Here is a 14,010-nt window from a genome sequence, read left to right as displayed (position 1 = left end):
AAAAGAGCATTAACACGACACAAGACCATACATAACATTTGAAAATAGCAAAGAAGACTAGCAACAGTCCAGTTATCTTCTAATTATATCAACTTGACACGGAAATCAGAAGAACTCTGCTGCTGAACGCATTTAAATAATTAAGTCATAGCAGTATGTTTTCCTTGAGAATCTGCCAAACCACATTTTGACCTTCTAAACTATCCATCCATCCATTCGCTTCCGCTTATCCTTTTCAGGGTCGCGGGGGGCGCTGGAGCCTATCCCAGCTGTCATAGGGCGAAATTCTTCTAAACCTTCTAAACTAGTCAGTAAAAAGTCCTTTGTGAATTCAATAAGCTTCATAACATAATTAACAATGAGATGCAAAAATTGTCTGTGTTTCACGGATTTTAAGTATCTCAAATTGAAAACCTTTGGCAGGGGTCACAGAGGATGTGAACCAGGAGTTATTTTGCTCTACACTTGCTGTCAGAGTAGAATGGAGCGGTTGTCAGATTTCTCACTACTGCCTGGGATCACTTTCCTCAGGTGTGCCGTGCCACCAGTTTCTCATTATCTCATAACATTACTTCATGTTTTTGCATTCTTCCTCTCCTCATTATTTTACAGATACTACAGTAACACTCAAATGAGCTGAATTCTGGATTGTTACTGAACAGGAGATGTTAATTAACTTCAGCTAGTATCTAAGTGCATCCTACAGCTGTCACAACAGTCCACTGCCTGAACGTTAAAGATATTTACTGGTGTTGGCCAGAGGGGCCGATGGCGCGACATGGCAGCCTCTCTTCTGTCAGTCTGCCCCAGGGCAGCTGTGGCTACAACCGTAGCTTGCCTTCACCAGTGTGTGAATGCGAGACTGAATGAATAGTGGCATTGTAAAGCGCTTTGGGTGCCTTGAAAAGCGCTATATAAATCCAAACCATTATCATTATTATTATTATTTCATGTGAAATGAATGGGAAATAATCAGTAGTAACAGTGGTTATTTAAGTACTTATTATGCCTCCAATAACATTTCAGGTTTATTTATTTAGTGTCAGCTCATTGAGACTCTAGAGCATGGGTGGGCAACTCCAGGCCTTGAGGGTCGGTGTCCCTGCAGGCTTTAGATGTGTCCTTGAACCAACACAGCTGATTTAAATGGCTAAATTAGTTCCTCACCATGTCCTGAAGTTCTCCAGAGGCCTGGTAACGAACTAATCATGTGATTCAGGTGTGTTGACCCAAGGTGAGATCTAAAACCTGCAGGACACCAGCCCTCGGGGCCTGGGATTGCCCACCCCTGCTCTAGAGTATATCACGCTAAAGGAAACGGCTGTCCTGTAAGGCTGTAGTTGCTGTCACGTTAGAGCCATTGGAGAATGTAGTTTATAACGGAAAGGTGGCTCATTGCATCCATGAGCAGGCTTGACAAATCAGGAAGAAAAACCAGTGGCACAGCTGAGATGCCCTGCAGCAAGACACCCAGCAACAGATAGTACTTCCCCGTAGCTTATAGTTGAGCAAGTAAGGGCAAAACAGCACATCCGCTGTTTTTTTCTTTTCACGAGCTGCATCAAATTGTTTTGGGATTTTTTGTTTTTTGCCTGCCTGTCACATTCGTTGACATTTTTTCGTGTATCCATGTATTCGTCTGTCACTTTGTCAATGGTTAATTGACAAAATGTTGAGCATGATGAATAGGTGGTGATGACAACTATGAAAATGAAATGGAGCTGGGATTTCCTGTTTCGTATTTAGAATGAAAAGTGAGTAAAAGAGGCCATTCAACTAGAATCCATTTAAAAGTTGTTGACACGCTAGTGTAATCAGCAAACCTTCAGCTTTATTAATGCAGTAAATGTGATATGTTTATGTTTATTCATAGATGCATGCACATGATGGACGATGTTAAAACGCGCTCGCAAAGTGAAGGTTTTGTGTCAAGCTGTGGGTGAAGTTGGCTGTGCAAGTAAACAATTTTTTGGCACAGCGTATTGATTTTTCCAGAGAGACCACGGGTTAAAAGGGGTTTTATTGATTTGGCCCGTGAAGTTTTTATTTGTATGTGCTATGTCGTATCATTATGTCAGTCTTTCTGTCTCTTATGATGTATTCATGTCAGGTCTTTAACAACCCCGGCGCCATTCTGGAGCTGCTGATTGGTCCTCAGAGGCGTGTGGTTTTAAGTGGCTTTGAAGAACCTGTGATGGAGTGGTCTTGTCAGGGCAAAGTAATAAAGAGCCGGGTGATCGATTTAATCCAATGACGGAAAAGAAAAAGTTGCGAAGGAAAAACTGAGTCAACAAACAGGATTAGTTTCTGCACTATATTGCGGTTACGAGAAAACTTTGTAAACCCTTTGGAATTGCCGGAGTTTCAGCGTTGGTCACTCATAACATGTACTCTGTTCTTCATCTCACAGTTATGGACAAACAATCTCACTAAACTAAAAAGCACACACGCACTCTAACAGCTGTGCTTTTCATGTCTGTATTAAATACACGAGAGTAATCATTCACATTGCCGGGAAAAAGAGCAAGAGAAAAAGGGACGATGTGCCATGAACGAGGCAAAAGTCAAGAGATTTGGCCAAAACAATGCTAAACATCTCATTTGGATTTGTTTCTACACACCAGCAACCAAAACCTCATCTGAAGTGTTAAGCATGCTGGAGAGAACATTTTGGTTTGGGGCTGTTTTGCTACTTCAGGGCAGGAAACCTTTGGAGCGATCGAGGCAACAACGAATTTAAAATTGTATGAGGAAATTATACAGGAGAATGTCGGGGGAGAAGCGTAGGAGATATTGGATTATGCAACAAGTCAGTGACCCTAAGCATACAAGAAAATCAATAACAAGAAGGTTAGAAAAAAATATATATTTTACAATAACAAAGTCAGGGTCTTGACCTTATCCCATGAGACAGATGAGTGCTGCATGACCTGAAGGCGGCTGATCAATGACAGCATATATTGATAGACTGAACCATTTTTTGTTGGTAGCGATGATCCAAAATTGGTCATCGTTATTCATCTGGAAATTTCTGATGGAGGTTGTTGCTGCCCAGGGAGATCCTACATGTTACTAAATTGATGAGTTTTTCCTCAAGTTTAAGTCTCTGACTGATTGATTAAGCTGGTTTGACAGATGTATGTCTGCAATTATGAGTAAAAATCAAACCAGATTTTATGAGAAATTAATTAGATCCTATCGATTCCAAAAAGAAGCTACTTTCGGTTCCTACCGTAATCGCAAGGGGTTACCACAAGGGTTTGTATTTAAACAAAGGAACTTGTGTCTCCTCCTGGAATTGACCCGAGGATCTCTCGCAGTCCACAGCTTACATCATTAAAGCCAGAGCTCACAAAATACAGTTTTGCCTTTTTTTTTCTTTTTTTTCAGCAGCCAAACAATGTTGCACTAATCTCCAGAAGGCGAAGATTTCAACTATGTTTCACAGTCGTTTTCTCTGGCATGTTTCTAGTTGCCTCACATGGTTTGCACCTGTAAAGCTGTTAGTCTCGTAGCATCTTATTCCTAGCTGTTGTGGATCTGTGTTGATAGCCACTATAAAAGCAAAAGACAAGACTCTGACAGGCTAATAATAAAAAAATCAACAACCTGTCACTGCCTGCTAATGTACAGTAGCCATAAATGTGTGATATGCAAGGTGCCCCCTTTTAAAGACCCCAGACCCATTACCATTTTATTGCCAAATGATTAATATCTGTAACCATCTACTAAAAGTTGATGAAGCGCATACAATATGTGGATGCATGCTTGAAATTATTCGACCACAACAGGCTCTCAGCATTGATGATACCCGTTCAGAGTGGGGTTATCAAGTTGAATTGTGGATGTGGGAAATGATCTTGTATGTTATTTTCTTTACACTTGATAATATTGCTGGGTGAAGGCTCAGAATTGACTTATATAATCATTGCGATGTGCATTCTGGACTGAGCGGCGTCTTTGCCTGAGCGATTGTAAAAGGCTCCCCTCGAGCATTTAAATGAGCTGGGTGACATTCCCTATTAACAATGGATTTTCAATGCATAGCGTTCCCACTTCATGGCATTTGCAATGGAGATGGGGTGATGCGAGTACAGCACGCATTAGGTTAGCATTCTTTGTCTGCTACTATGTGGACAAAAGCTTGAATTTATTCAGTATAGAACTTGTAGGCTTGTGGGATAAGAGAATTTTTATTTATATTCATTTATTTATTTATTTTAAGGCTTGTAGAATGTTTAAGTTTTTCTAAATTCAAAGTAGTTCTAAAGGACAGAGCAACTTCTCCTGAAGGCAGTGCCAATAAATAAATGTATAATAAAATAAATAAATGCATAAAAGATACACTTTAAAAAAGACAACCCGGTGGGCAGATGTGTCAAGGGGGGTAACATAAATCTTCTGCACAGCCTAAAGTTATGGATACTGTATGAACTCGTCTGGCAGTACTTGCGATGCATATATATCTTGTTTAACACGTTTTGTTCTTGGCTGAAGGAGGCAGGCACGCGACTAAAGTGCCAGGCCATAAGGGCTAATTCGGTTTCGTACCGAAGCCTTTGATAAATTGCTGGCATGGGGTGTTCTTTGACTAAATCCTTCTTGTAGTTACAGTAACACCAGCTGCTTGCATTTTAATTATGATTACATTTCCAGGGAAATTCAAGAAACTTTAGCGTTTATTAAATCTGTATTCGATCTGTTGCTGCGGTTTGTGCATTTTCCTTAATTGGGCACACTTTGCATGTCTGGAGTAAAAGGTTAGCCTCTTCTCAATGATAAAAAGCCAATCCAGCTAATGAATTAGAAGTAGTCATTACTTACTTTATTGATTAATCTACTGATGATTTAAAAAGAAAAAAGTGAATTGTTTAACATGTCAAGAACAGTGAAAACTGTCGCAAATTTGCAGAATTTGGGTTCATTTCTTCAGGAAACTTATTTTGTTTCACTGAGGTGAAGCAGGATCATGACATCATTGAGTTTTTAGGATAACAATGAACGCTCACTGAAGGAGCTGATTATTTTTCTATCGATCGACTAAGCAGTAAAGAGTTCCTCTAGTTAAGTATGTAGTGGGTATGACTTCAGGATTGTGTGACTGTTTATAAGGCTCAGTGCTTGAACTTCAAACGAGATAGAGAGAGATTGAATTTAGGGCGTTTATTGCCAGCCCCACACTTCACTGATTAGGCCTTTTTCCAGTTTTATTTTGGGTTGCATGACCCAGTAATTTCACCAGGTTGGAGAACTGTATGACCTTTTGATTGCAAGACTGGCTATTATGACAATTTATTTACTTTAACAGGTAATGCATTATCTGTGTATTGGCATTTGTATGCTATTTGCATGCCAATGGTGTTTGTCTGGTAGTCTGATTTTGACTTGACTCGGGCTTGGCAGCACATTATGCCACAGGACTTGTTTGTGTTTAATCAGATTCACGGTCAACATTATTAATAGCTGTGGAAGAATGGAGGTAAAGGAGAAAATGAAGTAGAGGAGGAGAAAGAGGTGCTGCCAGAGAGATGAATAATAAGCTTTTTGTATCTCGGACATTCTCACTCTTTCTCCCGACATCTTCATCATCAGTGTATGCTTGCCTTTTTGACATCACTAGATTGCAACATCCACATTTGAGTTGCTATCCACAATGGATTTTAGACGATAAACCCAGTATTTTGCATATACTGTTATTATTTATCTGCCTGGTTTTTGGTTTAATATGTAAAAAAAAAAAGGTCTGTTTGTGTAAACAGAAAGGTGATTACAAGTTGTCTCTTCCTTGTTGATGGCATCCCAAGCTTGAAATTGCAATCTAAAGTAATTTTAAGGCTTCAGAATGAAGACCACAGACAGTTCAAGTTGTGTTGCAGGAAGCAGAGGTCCACTCATTGATATTCAGAGGCTCTATAAGTGAGAGCTGTAAACAACCCGAAAGCCCTGGAATTGGCGCTCGAGGCATGTTGTAGGGCGCGTACTCACTCACTCACTCACTCACTCACTCACTCACTCACTCACACCCAGTCTCTGCTTTCTTACAATGCTGGATATTCACATGTATTCACTTTCTTTTAGAACACTCACACACCAGCCGTGGCCGCACACGCTCACTCTCTCTTTCCTCTCTTTCTCGCACTCTTGCTCTCTTTCCTCACCTTCTCTGGGTCTGCACCACATCAGCAGCAGCTGGGAGAGTGCAGCATAGCATTTCAGAGCAGTGTTGAGGACGGCAGGGCCAGCAGCGTGGCCTTGTGTGGGGCATCCAGTGTAGAGAGGGAATCTGCCTGCTAGTGTTAAGCATTTCTCTCTCTCTCTCTCTTTCTCTCTCTCTCCCTCTCTCTCTCATATCTGTAGATCTGCAAGCGGAGAAACAGCCAAGCTCCTCCTCCCCTGCCACTCAGGAACTGATGACAAGACTGGGCTTTTTACTGGGAGAAGGGATCCCGGGTACGGCACGCATACCTATGGACGACAAGAATGAAAAGAAGGTATTTCATTTTCTCCCTCCCCTCCAGCTCCTCACCGCACTACCAACAGCAGCTGCTGCCATCGCTGCAGCACACACAGAGAGATAGAGGACAGAGAGAAAGCACAAGGGGAGAAGCTAGTTGTGACAGTGTTTCACTTGAATGGATTTTTTTCTTTTCCTCTTTTTTTTTAAATTTTTTTGCAGCTTGATTTTTTTTTTTTCCCCCCCCGTGTTCGTTATGGACGGGGTTTTAAGAGGCACCTCTGGAACTTGTTTTCTTGGGACCTCAAGCAACGGTAACTGTCACACTGTTTTGTTTGAACTGTTCAATCTGTCCTGAAGAAAAGTAACTGCCTATTCAAAATTGGCTGCATGTGATTTTATTCCTGTGCATGCTTTTCAGCGCGGCATGCTAGTCTCCCAGTAACTTGAGTGCTATTCCAGGGGCTCTTGAGTGTGTAACAAGAGTGTCTGAGTCCGGGTACAGAAATAGAGTTGTGTTAGGTCTGAGCCTCAGTTTGTTTGGCTTTACTAATTAAGCTGGGCTGTGTGAAGAGCAGAACCCACCACGTTAGGTTTTCATCTCGTGCCTTGGACTGTTTTTGACACTGAAGTAGCAATTCTAGGAATGCAAAGACTTAGAAAGCATTTCATGAATTGTGTTCAGTAGTTGGGATGTGAAAAGAGGAGACGGGCGGTCTGACTCTATGTAGATCTGTGTTCTCGGAGTTCATGTGAAGAGCAGCACGTTATTGTCATCTGTCAGCAATTGTCTTTTCCACCATACTGCTGTTTTACAATGTGCCTTTAACTGTGTTAGTTTTTAGTTTTGCCTCACAGAAAATTAAATGTCAGTCAGGTGTTAGACTTACTGTGTTTATTGGGTGGGACACCGCCTGCAGACTGGAAGTTGACTTAGAAAATTTTATATAGTTATATTAGCATTCCTCAAGATATTAGTCATGCTGCCAGTCATTCTCCCTATTCTTCATCCCATTCTTCTTCCCTATCAGCTTGCCTTTGCACTAGCCTATGGTCTAGAATAAATCAGTCACACTTGGATAAGCATAGGTGAGCTTACTTTTTTGTGAACTCTTGTTCATGTTTGACAACAATGTTTTTTTTGGGTTGCCAGTCTGCCACACCCAAATTTTTCAGTAGTGCAGGAACATGTATAAAAAAACGCTGTGCTGTACCAGTACAGATGTTAACCAAATATTAATATCATGTTAATGATAAACACATGATATTATAAATGATTGCTCTTTTTGTCTGGTTTTTATAGATCTGGTTACATTGCCAAGTCATTAATTTGCCAAAAACACAAAAAATAAAGAGTTAGTTGTGAATTTGACCAATAGCATTATTCTGCTGTCAACAGATATCAGGAAAATTCTATTATAGTAAATATTTTTGGCCACAATAATTGTGTTGTGTATAAATATTGTGACAACCCTAGTTGGGGAAATACACATGTTATTTGCACCTACTTGCAGTAGGTATGCTAAATAAATGGGCCTGTGGTGAGAAAAGTTCAGTTTTCGTAATTTTGTTGTGAGACTAGGGCAAAACTTGCTTTAAAACCTACAAAGTCATAATCAGTTGTTGGAAGGTGTTGCTTTGCATCTCATTGGGGCAATGATAAGCTACACTGTATTGTGTTTGGATCCAGTTAAAGGAAGATGGGGAAACTGGACAAACCAGCTTTAATTTGGATTTCTACGGTTGTCGGTTATCTCAGACAAAGATTTAGCTGTTGTATGGTTGTCAGACAGGCTGGATGACCTAAAAAAAAAAAAAAAGGGTGTCTATTGTGTTCACACAAACTAAAGACTACTTCCCTTGTGAAATACTCTTCAGACTTATTTTGGTTCCTCTAGACATATGAGTGTGTAATTTTTAAGCCTTGCTCCATTTATAGTGCTTATGGCCTTCGGCTTGTGTGTCATGCTCGCATATAAAGCGCTTGTTTATTTGCAAAGGAATTTTTTGCATTGCTTTCACATGATCCAGGTCAAAGTAGACAGTGATTTTTCTCAATACTCCTTCCAAATAAGGTTGGAAAATTATTTTTTGTTGCTTTTTTTTTCTTGTCTTTTCTTGTTCGGGCTACAAAAAAATGTGAACTTGTTGCCAGCTGACTTCATTCTCCATTGACATATTTGATTAGTAAAGTACATTCTTGGTGTACCTTAACCCCCTTTTTTCATCTCTCTTCTCCGCAGTGCTCTCTGACTAGCCAGGGCATCAGCCCCTGCTCCACACTAACAAGCAGCACGGCGTCTCCCAGCACTGACAGCCCATGTTCCACCCTAAACAGCACCGCGAGCCGTCCCCCACTCAGCCGCTCCAGCCCCTGTGGGACCATCACCAGCCCCAGTTCCACGCTAGAGAGCAAGGACAGTGGGATCATAGGTGAGGAAGAAAAGCCTGTTTAATAGCTCCCACATTATTCTCAGATTGCAACTTTTATGGTACAAGAAAAAGGTTTAGTTTTTAATAACAATGCACGCCATACATGTTATCTAGAAATATAATTCAGTTTATTTAAACTAATTAGATTTTATTCAAGTAAAATCTAAGTCTCATTTTTGCATTTTTGATTTTTCTATCATCTTGGGATTTTTAGACTTTAGATTAGCTGTTTGTGTCGTCAGTGGCGAAAATGCTGAATGTCCATGTTTCTGTGCTCTGTAGTGAACAATGGGTAACAAGCCATTAGTAGATCCAGTCAATCATTTCTAAGCTGCTTGTTTGAAAAGAACCCCTCGTGCAGTTTATCCTGCAGTCGCATTACCACAGCTAACTTTTCCCCTTCTCGTGGAGCAGTGGCATCTTGTTCAAGTTGATTGAATTACTTGTTTCTTTCATTGTTTAGTTTGAGATGATTCACTGAATTCTTTTTAAAAAAGTTTAATGTGAACTTTCTTTTTAAAAGACTGCTGCCTGTGGGCGTTTGCCGTTTCTACCTACTGACACAGCTCAGGTCCTCAAAGGTGGCCTGTAGAGTTTTGACCTGATGCTGATCTGTGAAGCAATGTTTGCATAAGTGGTATTGCACTGATGCCTGGCTGCACTAATGTGCAAATTAATATAATGTTGCTCCAAAATGTGTATGCCAGCTAAAGATGTAACACCATTGTAGTTATTAAAGATGACTGGTTTTTTAAGGAAGCAAAAGAAGATCAGATCAGATGAGCATGATGTGTCTATTGGAAACAAGTTCAAAGAATTGCCTAATGATGAGTTGCTGTGCATCCACACTGCCTGACATATTTTACCTTTACAAATAAAGCAGGTACAACAGATTCATATACCAAAACAAATGTCAGGAACTTCACCAGATCACAGGGCATTGATCCTTTCTCTCTCTCGCTTTTTTTTTTTTTTACTCATCTCTGGAATTTTTCTTTTGTGTTGATCTTTACTCATACCAAGGCTGCTGGCTTGGGGCTGGCTATGAGCTCTGGATAGCTTTAACTTTAACAACATCTTCTTCTTCCTTACCTTCTTTAAAATATTCAATGTTCAGCTGGGTGAGGGTGATTTAAGGGTCTGTGGAGTTTGATGTTGGAAACACAGTGAGGCGGTTTGCCTCTAACAACAGGTTAGTGTGTGTCTGTGAGTGTGTGTGCCTATATGTCTGTGGCACTGTGCACATATATGAAACTAGCTGGCTTGTAATCAGACATACTGGAAGCTGATCAGCCAGTCACTACTCCATGTCGAGAAGTTGAATATCGTCTGATTCCGATCCCTGGCCAGTTGATCGGTCCATTTGTACTTTGTACTAAGGATCTGACAGATTAAACAACATTTAATGTCGACTTTGAAGGATATTTGAATACTCTTTACGGGGTAATGTGTACAGAAGTTCAGGGTTGCGCTGTATGCATTTAAAAATGTCTTACTTTGTTCATAATCTAGCAGCTATACACAGGTCAGAGGTGGAAGTAGGTGGCACTTAAATTTCATTTAAATGAATGGTCTTTGATTAAACTGTTACTTTTCACATCATCTCTTTTAATCCAAATTACATAAATCTAAAAAAGAAATTTTCAGTGAAAATAATTTCTTTTGTGCATAGCTCAGAAATATGGCCTCACCATTGCCTCCTCATTTAGTTTGCATGGACCTGTGCAAATTAGTCCCCACCTCACCCTTTCAACCATGTGTCCTGCATGACTGAGCAGCTTGGTGCGAGATGCACTAGTAGCACAGCTCATAGCAATGACAAAAATGTAACACCAGCCTCCAATTTATCACTTGTAGCTTACCAGTGCCTGCACTGGTTTCTGGGTTTGATGAGAACATTAATAATACCAACAGCTCTGCTGATTCCTTAGTAGTCTATTAGTTTGCACTTTAGCATGGACACCCAGTCCCCTTTGCAGCATTGCTTATAATCACTAATCACTTCCTGTGAAGCTCTTCTAATTTTAATTTGCAATCTGACTTGCTTCATCTGCACTATGAGTTAGAACAAAGAAAACACACCTGTGCAGTGTCAGTCACTACTCGTTGTGTGAAACCTTTTGGGATCGAATACCATCTGTGTCACATTATATTCATCCTTCCCCATGTACGTCATTGGGTTTAGACAGAGCTGTATCGGCATGAGACGGCGTTAAGGTGACAGTTGCCACAGTGTGACGTTGTGCTGTATCTGTAGTAATAGCCCTAAAAGACGTCAGGGGATTTACTCAAGCTGACAGGAAGATGGCATAGTCTATTGATGCATTAATTCAACTGCCGTTTCTACTCACAAAGCCTCCAGTGCCTATAAAAATGCTGGGATTCCATTCTGAGTGAGGAATGAATAGCAAATTGTAACTCTGATGCTGTATTTATCCACTGTTGAACCCCCCCCTTTTTTTTTTTTTTTTCCCTGACTGCACTCCTAGACTAGAGGACAGGGTGCCAGATTTTAAACTTTTCCCTTGCCCTTATGTTTGTCTGATATTCTTGAACTAATAAGAATATCGGACTTGCTGATGAAAATTATAGTTATGCAGGAGAAAGTAATGCATGCCAAAGCAAGATCCAACACAACAATTTGGATTTCCAATACTCCAGAGTTGACATAAATGATTACCATGATTCAGTCATTCTGCCCCCCAAAGCAATATCATTGCTAACGTGCTGAATAATTTATGTAAGCTGCGATATAGTATCTTCCAGCTTGCAGCTTTGACACCACCCAGGATAAGATGTGCACTGGTGCCAAATGTGTTGCTGTCAGTTGCACGCAATTACGTTACTTTAGTTAACTCAAAATGAGTTTTGTGAGAGAATGCCATCTCTGCAAGTGTGGTTGTTAACTTCAGTAAGCAGGTTTCAGGAAAGTTAGCGAAACGAGCTGGTATGAAGTAAAGTCATGCTGCATAAAACCCAGTTCTTAATGGAAATCGGTGCCTCCGTCTCTCTCAGCTCTTTGCTGTGGTCACAGACAGATTGCTGGGAGGGTGCATTAGCTGCTCAAACCCACAGACCCACACAGACATGCAGAAAGTAACACTAGTTGTGCATCAAAATCTGTCAGTAATGAAGACGTTATGAGCAACTATCAAACACCTGAACTTTGAAACGGACAGAACACAGTTTTGCAGAAATGCAGCATGTGCTATAACTATGGTCAGCTTGTTTTCCTTTCTTGATCCCTAATTCTACGACCCCTTTATTGTACACCCATTACAAACTATGAAATGCCATGTGCATGTAATTTTCGAGTCTAATTAGCTGTGTTTAGCTATCCTTTGAAGCTGTGACTGACTGGCTGCTTCACTGCTAACAGCAGATTCTTGAGCTGTATCTGCAGCAGAGTGATGTTAAATTAAATTGTTACATCGGTGACTATGGCATGCTAGTCTGCTATGTACTTGAGTGGGCGGGTGGAGTGTTTTTGGGAAGGGGGTGTAAAGTACCACTGGTCTACAACATCCCACCCACACTCCTTAATAAAATTGTGCAGGAAGGAAAAGAAAGAACAAAGTCACAGTGCGTCCACAAGTCAGACTGATGCCTGTGATTAATGTTCTCTGTTCTTTGAAGTTTCACTTTGACTCTGATTTCAGAAGCACATTAATTTGGCTTTGTTTTGCATTAAAAGCTCCTTGATGGAATTAGTGAGACTTTGCAATGTCTTAACATTTACAAAACAGCTCCCTCAGAAGGTCCTTCACGAGGGGCCTGGACTTGACTGCATGTAGTTGTTTATAAAATAAAAATTCAAATTTTCACTAAGCTTGAATAAATAATTACATATTCTTCTTAGCAAGGTCCTGTAGTTTAGCCAGTCAGATCACGATGACTTTTAATGCCGTGGTCCGAGCAGGGTTTATCGTGACTGCTGCCATGAGAGGACTTCATGTTTGCCCAGGAAACCAGCGCAGGAATCACAGGGTCCAAGATGTGTTTGTTGTATTAATATTAGTGGTGATGCAACGTGCTGCGCCATTATGAAATCCAGATTAGTAGTGTGTGATGCAAACATGGCCAGCTGGCTGGCCGGCTCCAGTCCACTAACAGTGCTGATGTTCCTGTATCCAGCTGCCTGTCATCATGGAGAGTTAGTCCTTTCCTTTGCTTTTAAGATTGTGGTAGGTCGCTGTGTTGGCTCGAGGGGAGATTAAAGGAGTTCTTCTTCTAGAAGAGACACCTGTCTAAACTGAAGGGGTAAAAAAAAAATGTCCATGTTTGGTTTTATATTGTTATTCCTGCTCTTTTGCATTTTCCCCTCCGACTAGTTGTTGCAGTTGCAGTTGCTGTTTGCACTGGATGATTCCAAATCATTCAAACGCTGATTCTTAACAATAACAATACATTACGTTCTATAAATCTGTGCAATATTACTTTCCGAGTTTCACGAGTATAGGAAGACGATCGCTGTAAATATAAAATGAGCTTCTGAGAACTGTTGATAGGGCAATCAGCAAAACCACCAAGCCACTCAAAGCTGAAAGTTCCATTACAGCTCAGTGTCTCACTAGAGATTAAGACGGATAAATGTTCATCGCACATAAAGACCATTACTCAGATATATCTTGTGCCTCTTCCCCTCATTTCACCTCCCTGACTTGCTGAAAATCCCTTCTCTCTCTCTCTCTCTCTCTTTTTTTTTTTTTTTTTTTAAATTTAAATCTGCTCTCAGCCACCATCACTAGTTCTTCAGAGAATGATGACCGCAGCGGCTCCAGCCTGGAGTGGAGTAAAGATGGCAGCCTAAGAGGCAGCGGTCGCCATGGCCTGGCACAGAGCGTGCGGGCGGACACCTGCTCTCCTGTGGCCGAAGAAGACTCCAGCAGTGCCACAGCAACACCTGCAGACACCCCATCCAGGACAGACCAGCAGCACCCTAACATATCTGTGGGTGCTCCAGGGCCACCACACCCTCCGAGTCACTCACCTGAGGGACCCATTGCGTACCCGCCACAGACATCAGCTTCCCTCATGATGCCGAGGCCAAACTCTGTAGCAGGTAAGACTCCTTGGTTTTTGAGGTCTTGACATCTGGAGTTCAAGAAGTATACAGGAAATGC

At 41.0% G+C, this 14,010-nt stretch overlaps 1 protein-coding gene across 3 annotated transcripts in view; it reads left to right on the top strand.

Moving 5' to 3' along the window:
- LOC147311662 (protein TANC1-like) overlaps positions 1-14,010 on the top strand; it is a 112,932-nt gene that overhangs the window by 51,863 nt on the left and 47,059 nt on the right. For all 3 annotated transcript variants that reach the window (XM_086267222.1, XM_086267221.1, XM_086267224.1), the window contains 3 exons: positions 6,358-6,491; positions 8,698-8,887; positions 13,623-13,949. In XM_086267222.1, coding sequence (XP_086123348.1) covers positions 6,358-6,491; positions 8,698-8,887; positions 13,623-13,949 — 651 coding nt within the window. The remainder of the gene's footprint in view (positions 1-6,357; positions 6,492-8,697; positions 8,888-13,622; positions 13,950-14,010) is intronic.

This window comes from Aulonocara sp. 'chitande type north' Nkhata Bay, linkage group LG16, assembly GCF_057382095.1.
Source record: "Aulonocara sp. 'chitande type north' Nkhata Bay isolate Kocher_YH1m ecotype deep benthic linkage group LG16, A_spYH_male_GT1.1, whole genome shotgun sequence".
In the NCBI taxonomy this organism is placed as follows: Eukaryota; Metazoa; Chordata; class Actinopteri; order Cichliformes; family Cichlidae; genus Aulonocara; species Aulonocara sp. 'chitande type north' Nkhata Bay.
The sequence above is the reverse complement of the archived record's forward strand: the minus strand, read 5'-3'. Positions and strand labels throughout refer to the sequence as shown.